General features: G+C 64.1%; 2 protein-coding genes across 5 annotated transcripts; both read left to right on the top strand.

Annotated features, from left to right (window-relative positions):
- The first annotated feature begins 380 nt into the window (after nt 1-380).
- ST6GALNAC6 (ST6 N-acetylgalactosaminide alpha-2,6-sialyltransferase 6) lies at nt 381-4,424 on the top strand. Of its 3 annotated transcripts, none has more exons than XM_030507456.2 (7): nt 381-573; nt 984-1,127; nt 2,004-2,068; nt 2,187-2,366; nt 2,504-2,901; nt 3,082-3,189; nt 3,280-4,424. In XM_030507456.2, exons 3-7 carry the CDS (start codon nt 2,054-2,056, stop codon nt 3,467-3,469), a joined length of 891 nt encoding a protein of 296 aa, XP_030363316.1. In that variant the 5' UTR covers nt 381-573; nt 984-1,127; nt 2,004-2,053; the 3' UTR covers nt 3,470-4,424. The 3 variants fall into 3 exon arrangements, with proteins under 3 accessions (XP_030363316.1, XP_030363319.1, XP_030363317.1); XM_030507459.1 differs by having other exon boundaries at nt 435-614; XM_030507457.1 differs by having other exon boundaries at nt 435-636.
- Nucleotides 4,425-5,091: 667 nt separating this feature from the next.
- On the top strand, nt 5,092-10,387 carry AK1 (adenylate kinase 1). 2 transcript variants are annotated; one of them, XM_030507454.2, is made up of 7 exons: nt 5,092-5,314; nt 6,962-7,004; nt 8,131-8,166; nt 8,828-8,991; nt 9,182-9,298; nt 9,703-9,894; nt 10,166-10,387. In XM_030507454.2, exons 2-7 carry the CDS (start codon nt 6,995-6,997, stop codon nt 10,229-10,231), a joined length of 585 nt encoding a protein of 194 aa, XP_030363314.1. In that variant the 5' UTR covers nt 5,092-5,314; nt 6,962-6,994; the 3' UTR covers nt 10,232-10,387. The 2 variants fall into 2 exon arrangements, with proteins under 2 accessions (XP_030363314.1, XP_030363315.1); XM_030507455.1 differs by lacking the exon at nt 5,092-5,314 and adding an exon at nt 6,536-6,735.
- Nucleotides 10,388-12,265: the final 1,878 nt, after the last annotated feature.

Here is a 12,265-nt window from a genome sequence, read left to right as displayed (position 1 = left end):
CCGGTGGGGCTCTGCCTGGTTGCCACAACCCCACGCAGGGAAGGGCTGTGCTGACACAGCCGAGTCGAAATCCCCTTGGACAGAGCCTGCAGGTCCCGGTCAGCGCCCTCCCTGCCCAAAGAGATCCCCGGAGAGGGGCCCGGCCGGCGGGGAGGAGGCGGCGGCGGCGGCATCCCAACAATGTGGCCCTGCGCCCGGCAGCGGCTCAGACGCCTCGTGCTGTTCCTGGTACTCGCGGGCAGCGCTTCCCCCTCCTCTCCCTCCTCCCCATTGCACGCCCCGGTGCCCTCGGGGGTGGGACGGGTCAGAACGCAGGGGCGGGAGCAAGACCCGGCCTGCCCCGTCGGGGCCTGGAGCGGGGAGGGCGGCGCTAGGACCCCGCGGCGCTCCTCATCTCGGCGGGCGGCGCTAGGACCCCCGCGGCTGTCCACAGACCGGGCGGGCGGCGCTAGGACCCTGCGTTGGTCCCCGGTTCCGGGCCAGGCGGCAGCAGCGGCGGCATCACCGGTATCGGCATCACCGGTATCGGCACCGGTAGAGCAGCAGCATCGCGGCGCACTGCGGAGCGGAGCGGTCGGTGGATACGGCGCGTCCCCTCCGGGCCCGTTTAGCCGGTGCAGCGGCGGAACGGCTCCGGTGCGCGGTGGATGAAGGGGTCGTGGAAGGCGGCCCCCGCCCCGCGGCTCCCGTGCACGGTGGATGCGGGGGTTATGGAGGGCGGACGGGCCCCGGCCTGCGCGGTCCCTGCAAAGCGGGGCTGCCGGGGGAGGGCTGTACCCTTGGGTGCGGGGGGGTGTGGGGGGAGCACCGGGGAGCGGGGCGGCCGCGTACCGGAGCGGGGGAGGACTCGCATTCCGGGGCGGGTTTTCCCTTCCCGGCCATCAGCAGGGTTCGCATCCGGGGCTGGGGGATCCCGGCACGTTGTGGGTGCAGCGGGGTTTGCAGCGGGGCGGAGCGGGTCTGGATCAGCCCTTCCCCGGCAGAGCCGCGATGTGACCCCGGGGCCGCTGTGGAACCGGACCCCCCCCCCCCCCCGCAACATCCCGCATCCCCTGCGGGGCCCGAGGAGGAGATGACGCCCCCCCCGCGCCGTGCGCTGCCCGCCGCAGATGAGACCCCCCGACCAGGTAAGGCCCGATGTGGGGTCCCCCCGAGCACTGCGGAGGGAGCAAAGCGGGATGCAGGAGTGTGGGGGGCCCAATGCTGACCCCCCCAAGCCTGTGCACGTTGAGGCCCCTCTGCACCCACACGCTAAGGCTGTCGCTGGGCTCCCTGCGCAGGTTGGAACCTTCCCGACCATCCACAGCGGCCCCGATGGGGCCCCCTGCGGTTGGAGCCAAGCTGCTGCATCATTTTCCATCCCTGGTGTCCGTCCCCCCCCGGGCAATTAGTAAAGAGGCTTCAATTTGTTTCTGATTTCTAATTGCTCCGAGCAGCTGTGACTCAGTAACCAGGACTTGGCAGAATAAACTGGGTCAGTCCATTGCTGTGAGCCCGGGCGAGGGGAGGTTAGAGCAGGACCCCGCAGGGGTGAGCACCCCGGGTGCACCCTAGGGCTGGAGAGGTCCCTGCTGGCTCCGTCTGGGTTGAGCCCATGCATGAGCTGAGCTGGGCAGGTCTCAGTCCCCCCACCCCGCGGTTCTGAGCCTCTGTGGTGGTTGGTTTAATGGGATTTACCACACAAGCAGCAGGTTTACCCACGCTGACCCACAGGTTTGAGTGGCTTCGGGCCCGCCGGAGGCGGATAATCCATCCCTGGATCCCAGCCTGCTGCAGGGATCTCCCTGGCATGAGCTGTGTCCATGTTCAGCTCCTCTACACCACAGAGCCCATTGGCATCCCCTTCCCCACACCAGTGCTGGGGGTCCCGGGTGTCCCACTGGGTACCCATCCCACGCTGCTTGGTGGCTCATCCCATATCCTTTCCATCCCGGCAGTGTGGGAATGCGACCCCAAGCGTGGTGGTAAGTGGCCAGTGCAGGGGGTGACCATGTGCCTTGCAGGTGCTCGCGGGACACCGGCGATCGCAGTGCACTGAAGCGGGCACAAAGACATGAGTGGCAGCACGGTGAGTGCCCGAGCATCTCCCTGTGGACACCGGGAGTCTCCCTGTGGACACCGGGCACTGGAGATGCCGCAGGGAGCAGGGCCGGGGGCAGCGGCTGATGCTCTCCCCCTGCCCGCAGAGCCAGCGCGCCGCCGCCCTGGGGGTCCTCTTTGCCCTGATCATGTTGCTGATCATCTACAGCTCCGGCAATGGGAGCGAGGTGTTCCCCTACAGCCGCCTGCGGGGCAGAGCCCGCCGGCCCCCCGACCTCAAGAAGTGGGGGGTGAAAAGCGGGTACCTGCCCGTCTGCGGGAACAAGGTACGAGCTGGGTGACAACCACCCAAATCGGCTCTGTAAGGGACAGCGATGCCTTGTCCCTTGTCCCAGCTCCATCGCTCCCTGCTGGGTTGTGGTGGCACTCAAAGTCACCCACTCATGGTGCTTGTCATCACCAGACCCTCACTGCCCGCTGCCACCAGTGCGTCATCGTCACCAGCTCCAGCCACCTCCTGGGTACCCGCCTGGGCACAGCCATCGATGGAGCCGAATGCACCATCCGCATGAACGATGCTCCCACCACCGGCTACGAGGTTGACGTAGGCAACAAGACCAGCTTCCGCGTGGTGGCCCACTCCAGCCTCTACCGCGTCCTCAAGCGGCCCCAGGAGTTCGTCAACAAGACCCCAGAGACCATCTTCATCTTTTGGGGGCCTCCTGCCAAGATGCAGAAGAGCCTCCTGAAAATCATCCAGCGTGTCAGCGCCTCCTTCCCCAACATGACAGCCTACGTGGTCTCCCCCAGCCGCATGAAGCAGTTTGATGACCTGTTTCGGGGGGAGACGGGGAAGGACAGGTACCTTGGAGCCACCTCCTCCGCTGTGTCCCCCCTTTTTTCCACGTCCCCAGGGCAGAGCTGGCTTTTGGGGCTGCTCCATGGGATTGGGGTCCCTGGGGCAGGTTGGGGACTGTGGTTGGGGGTCCATCATCCACATCACCTCACCCCTGTTGTCCCCATGATGCTTCTCATCCCCAGGGAGAAGTCGCGGTCGTGGCTGAGCACGGGCTGGTTCACCATGGTGATCGCGGTGGAGCTCTGCGATGCTGTCCATGTCTATGGCATGGTGCCACCCAACTACTGCGGGTGAGGAGACCCCCAAGCCCCCACCCCAGCCCCTTGGTCTCACCATGGGGCTCACCCCCATGCTTTCCCCCCCTCCCCTCCAACCTGCAGCCGCCGGCCCCCGCCACGCCGCCTGCCCTACCACTACTATGAGCCGAAGGGCCCCGATGAGTGCACGACCTACATCCACAACGAGCGGAGCCGCAAGGGCAACCACCACCGCTTCATCACTGAGAAAAGGGTCTTCTCCAGCTGGGCCGGCCTCTACAACATCACCTTCTCCCACCCCACGTGGCCCTAGGGGATGCCCCTGGAGCTGGGATGGATGGGGGTTCGCCTGCATTCCGCTGGGAGCAGTTGGAGCCAGGCATCGGGTGCCTCGTATGGGACCATTGCCATTGTGCACGGTGGCTCCTCGCACTGGGATGTGTTGGGTTTTGAGCTGGTTTTTGGGGTGAGTGCGGGGTTTGGGGTGTTGCTCCCCCCTCTGTGGATATGGGGGTGAGATCCTGCCCAGTCCTGGTCCCATTGCAGCCCCTGTGAGTGCACCGGGGGGGCCAGATCCCTTTGGCTCAGTTTGGGTTTGCGTCACTTTTGGGGCCACCACGAAGACTGTTTCAAGGGGGATGGGACCCTCTTGAGGCTCAGTCCCCCTCTGCCATCCCCGTCACCCCAATCCTGTTCCACCACCATCCTTCCCTCAGCAGCACCCCGCAGTTTTCAGTGGGACCCTGTGGGACACTGCCACCATGGGTGCCCCAGCACCCCAAAGCCACCCCTCAGCACTGCTGCACCCCACACTGCCAAAACCTTTTCTAACAGAGCAATGGGATTTTGGGGGGGACTTTTGGGGGACTTTTGTTTTGTTCCTCCCCACTTCTGGTCCCAAGGTTTGTATTTGGGGTTCCTGGCCAAAGGAACAAGCAGGAGCTCGGGGTCCTCATTGTTTAATAACTACTTGTGAACTCTTTGGAAGCAGGCACATAGTGGGGCCTCCGGTGCCCTCAGCACCCTGCGGCCAGAGGAGGGGTTTGTTATTCATTTCCCAGCAATGGAGAATTGGATTTGGGGAAAACAGCTCAATACAGCGTGTCTGGGTGCTGGGCCCTGCTGTGGCTCCGTGCCTCAGTTTCCCCCTGGCTTTGCCCCATCCCCGCTGGGGCTTTGGAGGACTCAGTGCCAGGGGAAGCCGTGGGGCACCCGTGTTTTGTAATGGTTTGTACAGGAATAAATATTGCTGCAGTCTGTTGCCTTGGGCCCTGGCTCCGGGCTGGGTTTTTGGGGCTGGGCAGGGGGTGATGGTGGTGCCATCACAGGGGGTCTCAGGACCCACAGCCCATAGCAGTGCTGGCCCTGGGCGCTCAGGAGGATGCAGGAAGGAGACCAGTGAGACCCATTGGGACCCATGTCCAGCGTCCAGCTGATCCCTGCTATGAGCCATCCCCTCCAGTGCCCACCCTGGAACAGGGGGCAGCTGAGACCTCCCCAACTCACGTCACCCCCAGCCAGCTACCCATAGGGTCTGAGGACGGGGTCTCTGCAGCCATGGAGAAGGAAGAGGATGAAGAAGGGCAGGTAAGACCACTGCACCCCTGGGGCTTCCCTTCTCCCTTTGGGGATGGCGGGATATGGGTTGTAACCGGAGTGCTGTGGAGGGACGGGGATATGGCGATAGGGATGGGGGCATGGGGACAGGGACGGGGACATAGGGATGAGGATGAGGATGGGCACAGCTGTCCCCTCCCAAGGGGCTGGCGGAGGAGCACAGGATGGAGCCCGGGCGATGTCTCAATGTCCCCAAACCCACCAGGGCCGACGCTCCTTCTGCAGATGGGGAAACTGAGGCACGGGCGGGGGGTGGGCGCGGTACCTCTGAGCCCCCCGATGCTGGGTATCCGCACCCCTTCCCATAGCCCCGCTATAGCCCCTATAGCCCTTTATCTCCCCGGTTGGCCGCGGCCGGACCCGCACGGCACGGACCGATGCTGCGGGGGGGGGGCGGCTCTGCCCGTCGCTGCCCGTCGCTGCCCGCGGCGGCCCGGGCCCGCTCCCGGCGTGCAGCGCGGCGCCGCGGTCTATATATAGCGGTACGGAGCCGGCAGGACCGCAGCCGCTGCCCGCGCTGCCCGCCCCGGCCCCGGCAGAGGTCAGTGCCTGTGTGTGTGTGTCCCCCACATCGGTCCCGGCTCTGCCACTTGGGGGGCGGGGGGGCGGTCATTGCGGTACCGGCGCTGGAGGGGGCTCATGGGGGGGCCTGAGCCCGTGGATGCTGTGCCCGGGCGGATCCTGCCCCCGGGGGGTGTTGGCAGCACCGGCGGGAACGGTGTAGGGGATGCTGGGGGGCTTCCATGGGTGCTAGGGGCTTGCATGGCTACTGGGAGGCTTATAGGGGTGCTGGAGCCGTTGCATGGGTGCTAGGGGGGCTTGCATGGGTGCTGGGGGCTTGCGTGGGTGCTGGGGGTATTGTTGGGGTGTTGAGGGGCTTGCAGGGGTGCTGGAGCTATTGCATGGGTGCTGGGGGGGCTTTCAGGGGTGCTGGAGCTGTTGCATGGGTGCTGGGGATAGCGCATGGGTATTGGGGGTCTTACAGGGGTGCTGGAGCCATTGCGTGGCTGCTGGGGGCTTGTATGAGCACTGGGGGCTTGCAGGAGCGCTGGAGCAGCGCAGTCCCGGGCCTGGGCTCCCAGGGAGGTGGGAGCTGGGTGCCGATGGGATGGGGTGGGTGCTGGGTGTGAGGGAGGGGGGTGTTGGAGCTGCTATTGGGCTGAGATTGATGGGAGCACCCTGGGGTGCATCCTGCAATGGGCTGTGTTGGGGTGTCCCAGGCCATGCTTCACACACCCCCTCCCAGACCTCCCCCCAACCCTGACCCACTGCGCTCCCCTCCCAGCACCCCCTTGGGACCACATCACCCTCACCCTGCACCCATGGGCCCAGCGCTGCGCTGGATCAGGCCCTGAACCCCACTGATGGCCAGGGCTGCCCCCAGCCCCTGTGGCCCCACCAAGGTCGGTGCCAGCGGTCCTGGCACTCAGCACCCCCCCCAACAGGGGACCCCGGGGGTCCTGCAGCCCCCATGGGGGCCATGCCAGGGCTTTAGCCCCGCAGCGCAGGCGGGACGTGACCCGGTGCCGGTTTCATCCCGGCCATACTTAACCTCTGCCCTTTCCCGCTGTAAGATGACCTTGTTGGGATGCCCCATCCCAGCTCCTCATCCAGCCGGTTTGGGGTGACGCTGTGGCCAAGCAGGTCGGGTGCCGCAGGGCTGGGTGCGGGCAGGCAGGGTGGCCAACCCCCCTCTCCGAGGTGATGGGGTGCTATGGGGCGCTGCAAGACACCCCCCCTTAGGGCACCCCCCATAGAAACCATCCCGCTGGAGGGGTGCTGTGTCCATCACTCGGTGTCCTGGTGATACCGGTGAGCCCAGGCGGGTTCCTGGCTGCCAGACAGGCACCCCGGGCATGGGGATGTGGTCAGGGCAGGGGAGGAAGCCGGTAACGTCACCGCGCATCACCCGGCACAGGGAAGCCCTCACCGCAGCCGGATGCGGCAGGTGCCAGGAGCCAGGTAGGTCATGGATGTGGGAACAGAGGTCCTGAGCTCCCTGTCTTAGGGCTAAGACGGAGGTTGGGTCTTCCACCCTGCTGTTGGTGGGGCAGAAAACCTGACCCCCAGCTTGGCCGTGGAGCTGGGCACCGGCATGGCAGGGAAAGGAGACCCCTGGTCTCCCTAGATGGGGACCTGAGTGTCCCCGATGTGCTGACTTGTTCAGCCTGCTCTTCTTCCCTTCCAGCCTGAAGTGCTCCTGTGCCTGGACCACAACAGCATGTCGACAGGTGAGTGTTCTGTTCCCCTTGCATCCACCTGCTTTGCATCCGTCTTCTCCAACCCCTGTTGCATCCATCCCTTTGTCCCCCACAGTCCCCTTTACTGCCATCCCCCTGCATCCATTCCTTTAGCCCCTCCTGCACCCACCCTCCCTGCATCCATCCTCTTGGTCCCCCCCTGCATCCACCCCACTGCATCCATCCGCTTGGTCCCTTCTGCATCCACCCCCCCTGCATCCATCCGCTCGGTCCCTCCTGCATCCATCCCCTCTGCATGCCCACATCCCCCTGTATCCATACCCTCCACCTCCCCTGTATCCACCCCCTTTACCTGCATCCCTTCAGTCCCTTTTGAATCCATCCCATTTGTCCCTTTCATCCCTCCCTTCTACCCTCCCCTGTGTCCCCTCCTCGCCTCCTTCCCCTCTGTCCACCCCACATCCATCCAGCCCTCTACGTGCCCCACATCTCCTCAGCATGTCCCTGCGGCCACTTGGCTCCATCCCCAGCCTCGGGGACCGCCGGGTGCCGGAGGAGCTGTAATTCCATCCGGCTGTAATCAGGAGATGGGAAAGTGTCCCCAGAGCGTCTCGCCTTTATTTTTAGCCCTGCCTCCCCCTGGCATCACCCTGCACCGTGGCCGGGCCAGTTCCACAGGAGGTGGAGCCCTGCTCCTGGGTGCTGGCAGGGGACAGGGTGGTTTGTACCACCCGCATGAGGGCCACCAGGTCCAGGGACCGCTGCTAGGGGTCAGGGGCTGTTGGGAGGTGGCAGTGCCAAGTCCCTCTTTGGCCCACTGGGGTGACAAGCTGGCCGCAGGGATGGATGTGGCTGGTCCCCACCCATGGAGCTGTGCCTGTGCTGGAGCTGTGCCTAGTGACCGTCTCCAGGATACCATGTGGCAGTGGGATTCCAGCCCCGTGGGTCTCTGTGCTCAGCCATGGCCTGCTCAGGTGATGAGGACAAGGGGGACATGCAGCAGTTGCCTTCCACCTTCCCTGCACCAGGGCTCTGGAATTGGTGCCTTCCATCCCTGGGGATGCCTGCCCTGGATCTGGCACCCCCCAGGGACACTGTGGCTCCCAGTGGCCTTTCTGGCTTTTGATAGTTCTTTTTATCCCTTTCTCTCCTCCAGAAAAACTCAAGAACCACAAAATCATCTTTGTGGTGGGTAAGTCTGTCTCCGGGTCCTGTCGCTGGGGGGGTCAAGGGCATGGCCCAGCCCTTTTCTCCTGCATCTGTGGGGTGGGAGCTGTGGGGAGCAGCCGGTTCCCAGGGCTAAGGCTGTGGGACCTCAGCTGTCCCCAGTGGGGTGGCCGTGGCTCCAGCCCGGCTCCTCGAGGCCGTGGTAGGATGTGCTGGGAGTTAGAGGGCACCTCTGGCTGGGCATGTGGGGTGGTAGCGTCTGGGGTGATGTGACAGTAAACATCTGGGGGATGATGTCCTGGGTGCCATCAGGCAGCGGTGATGTCCTCGATGCCAATGGGGTGGTGATGGCCATTACCAGTGGGACAGTGATGTCCTGGGTCCCGCATGAGGTGGTGATATCCTACATGCTGATGGGGTCGTGATACCCTGGGTGCTATTGTGACAGTGATGCCCTGGGTGCCATCAGGGTGGTGGTACCCACATTGTCACCACCCAAGCACTTGGCATCCCCCAGTGCACCCCAGGAGCAGCTCTCTTCATCTATTTGGTGCTGGGCTTGGGGATGCTGACCCCCATCTCACCAGGCTCTGAGGCCTCCTGTGGGTCTGTGCTGCTGCCTCCATGTACCACTGCAGCTCCTTACCCATGGCTTGGGGCACATGTGGCCCTCGTGTCACTTGCAGGTGGCCCCGGCTCAGGGAAGGGGACCCAGTGTGAGAAGATAGTGCAGAAGTATGGCTATACCCACCTCTCCACGGGGGACCTGCTGCGGGCAGAGGTCAGCTCAGGCTCGGAGCGGGGCAAGATGCTGAAGGCCATCATGGAGAAGGGCGAGCTGGTGCCCCTGGTGAGTCTATGTGGGGTGCCCCATGGTGGGACACACACAGGGGTGGCTGCAGTGACACCAGATATCATGTCATGGTCAGCTCGTGGCCTTGGGTCGCCTCTGTCCCTGCCACCCTAGGGGTGGGGTTTGCAGGAGGGATTGGGGATGTTGTCCCATGTCATCCCTGGCAGCTCTGTCCTCGCCTCCCCAGGACACGGTGCTGGACATGCTGAGGGATGCCATGGTGGCCAAAGCAGACGTGTCCAAAGGCTTCCTCATCGACGGATACCCCCGCGAGGTGAAGCAGGGAGAGGAGTTTGAGAAGAAGGTGAGGGCTGGTGCCATGTCCAGGCAGAGGGGCTCCATCCAGCAGCAGCCTGCCCTCCCCATCCCAGTGAAGATCCCATCCCAACAGGGTCTAAACTGGGCACCCTGCCTTGGGGACACTACACGAGGGTGCAGGGGGAGGGACATCTCTCCAGGGTGTCCTTGGGCTGACAGAGGGTGATGATGGTGATAGCAAAGAGCCAGTGCTTGGCCATGACGTTCCTTTTCCTCCCTCTTCATGGAACTGGGGGCCACCAGGACACCAGAACAGTGTCCCCATAGACCCGTGTGAAGATGCAGAGGATGGTGGGGGGACATTTGTGGCCCCATGCTCACCACCACCATCTCCCAAACGAGACCCGTGCTGTCTTGACATGGTGACAAGCGTGTCCTCTGTGCTCCCAGATCGCCCCCCCCACGCTGCTGCTCTACGTGGATGCAGGGAAGGAGACGATGGTGAAGCGCTTGCTGAAGCGAGGCGAGACCAGCGGGCGGGTGGACGACAACGAGGAGACCATAAAGAAGCGTTTAGAGACCTACTACAAGGCCACCGAGCCCGTCATCACCTTCTACAAGAGCAGAGGCATCGTCCGCCAGGTAAGCAGGGATGAGGCTGATGCCGGCACCCTCCAGCCCTATGGGCGCGTGTGGTCCCAGGGGAAGGGAAGCGATAGATGGGGATGATGAGGGAAGGGAGGAAAGCTCAATCCTGGTTCGTTTGGGGTGGGCTTGACCGCTGTGGTCCCACACCCCTTTACCCTAAATCAGCCCAGATCTCCCTGCCCATGGCCAAAATCCATCCCTGGAAGAGCTCCGCTCGCTTTGTCCCCTGGGGCGAGCCCCCAGCTGTAACCCCCTCCATACCCAGCTCAACGCCGAGGGCTCCGTGGACGAGGTCTTCCAGCAGGTCTGCTCCCACCTCGACACCCTGTAGCCAAGCCCCCGGCCCCGCTCCCCCCCAGCACACTCCGGCAGAGACAGCGGAAGCGGCTTTATCCTGTTTTCGTGGACGGAGCCGCGCGGAGGAAATTTCAAGGACATTGTGTTTGGCTCTTTCCCGTCTCTCCCCAGTAAAGTTCACTGTAATGAGCCCAGACTTTATCTTTTTCTTCTGTCGCAGGAAATGAGTTTTTCTTTCCAGAGATTTTTTTTTCTTCTCCCCCCCCTTTATTCTCCCCCCTTCTCAGCCCCTCTGGAGCTGATTAAGGGCAGGAAGCGGGTGTTTATCCCACCGGGGCAGTGGGATGCTGCGCTTGGAGGAAGGGAGGGAGCATCCCGGCCGCTTGCCCCAGCTTCCCAATCCATGGCCTGCGGGGAGCACGGGGCCACATCCCACAGCTGGTCCTGCTCACCCCGATCCCATCCCGCTTGTTGAACCTCCCTGTGCTCTGTGTGTGTGTCCCTGGAGCTGCAGGCACCGTCTGAGGCATATCCTGCACACTCATCCCTTCCCCCCCTGGCTCTGCCGACACTGGGGTGACAGATTCAGGCCCAACCATGGGGAATTCCACCACTTTCATGCCTTGGCATTTCCTTGCTTCTTTAGGCTGCCAGGGGTTTTTGGGATACGTGGTGGCTGCAGTGATGTGTTTTGGGGTGGCATAAAGCCATGGAGTGGGGTGCTCCCTGCCCCTGGGTACCTGCTGCCATCAGTGCCACCTCTGAGCCAAGGATGCAGCCTTGTCCCCGTGTACCCAGGGGCACACTGGGGACACGCAGTTGAGCCCAGCCACCAGGCTAGGTGTGGGGTAGGGTGAGGATACTCAAGGGGGTGAGTTGCAGCGTCCTAGCAGACAGGCAGTTGGAGGTGCTGGTTTGGGGAACAGGGATCTGGGGGCTCCCCAGCACCCCCAGAACTGCCCAGGCACGATGCCACAGCAGAGGGGCTGCGGTGGGGACAGGGTTTACCCATCCGTGGTGAGTGCAGGAGGCAGCAGCACCACAAGCCCATCAGGGCCCCCCCACCTCTCACTTTCAGGCTGCCCCGGGGCCGGGGGGCGGGCGGCAGCGCTGGGGGCAGCCGAGGCCACGGGGCTGGGGCGGAGGAAGGAAGCGAGCAGGGAAAAACATCAATTCCCCGAGCAGCAAACCCAAACTCGCCAGACTCCGACGTCAGCCCCGCGCCTGGGGGGGCTGCAGGAGCCACCAGCAGAGCTCGGGGGCACTGCGGGAGGCAGGAAGGATGCGGCCATCCGGCCAGGGCTGGGGCACTGCCAGCACAGCTGAGCCACGACTGGGGCTGCCTCGTGCCGGTGGGGACAAGGGGACAGTGGGGACAGGCAGTCTGGGATGCTACAGCCCTGAGCCATGCAGTGTGGAACAGGGCAACCCATCACCCTTGTGCCTCCATCCCTCTTCGGGTGTGCTGTGAGTGTGCCTCAGTTTCCCCAGGTGGGGAGCAGGGCAGTGGGGATGGTAGGGAGGACACTGTGGTGCTCAGCACCCCGCTCTCCTCCCCAGCACGGGTGCTGCATGCTTGGTGATGGGGTTTAGATACTTTTCCTCTCTTTGGAAAGCCCAAGGCTGCTCCATAAGCTGTGAGGGGGGAAGCACAGGGCACACGGGTCTGCATGCACGGGCACAGCCGCAGCCTGTCACCCTGCAGCTATCACTGTCCCAGGGTCCATCGTCGAGGGCTTCTTGCTCATTGCCCTGTGCGGAGAGGGGTGCAGGAGGGCCTGGGCTGCGGGTGCCTGGTCCTGGTCCCCATCCCTATCCCCATCCTCATCCCCGGGTGAGCACCCGTCCCCGCGGTCCCCAGGAGATGGCAGTGCTCTGTCATGGGAGATGTCCACTGCTCACCTCAGGGTCATGGACATCTCCGGGGACATCCTGGCCGGTGGGGACAGGCCTCGCTGGCTTCCCTGGCAGGTCCTCATGCTCACTGCTGTGTCTTGGGATGGGGACCACCCCCGGGGGTCTGTGGCCACCCCCGGTACAGAACTCCTGGCTCCCAGCCCCACTGTTA

This window comes from Strigops habroptila, chromosome 15 (genome assembly GCF_004027225.2).
Source record: "Strigops habroptila isolate Jane chromosome 15, bStrHab1.2.pri, whole genome shotgun sequence".
Taxonomy (NCBI): Eukaryota; Metazoa; Chordata; class Aves; order Psittaciformes; family Psittacidae; genus Strigops; species Strigops habroptila.
Note: the sequence above shows the minus strand (reverse complement) of the source record. Positions and strands in the feature narration are given on the sequence as shown.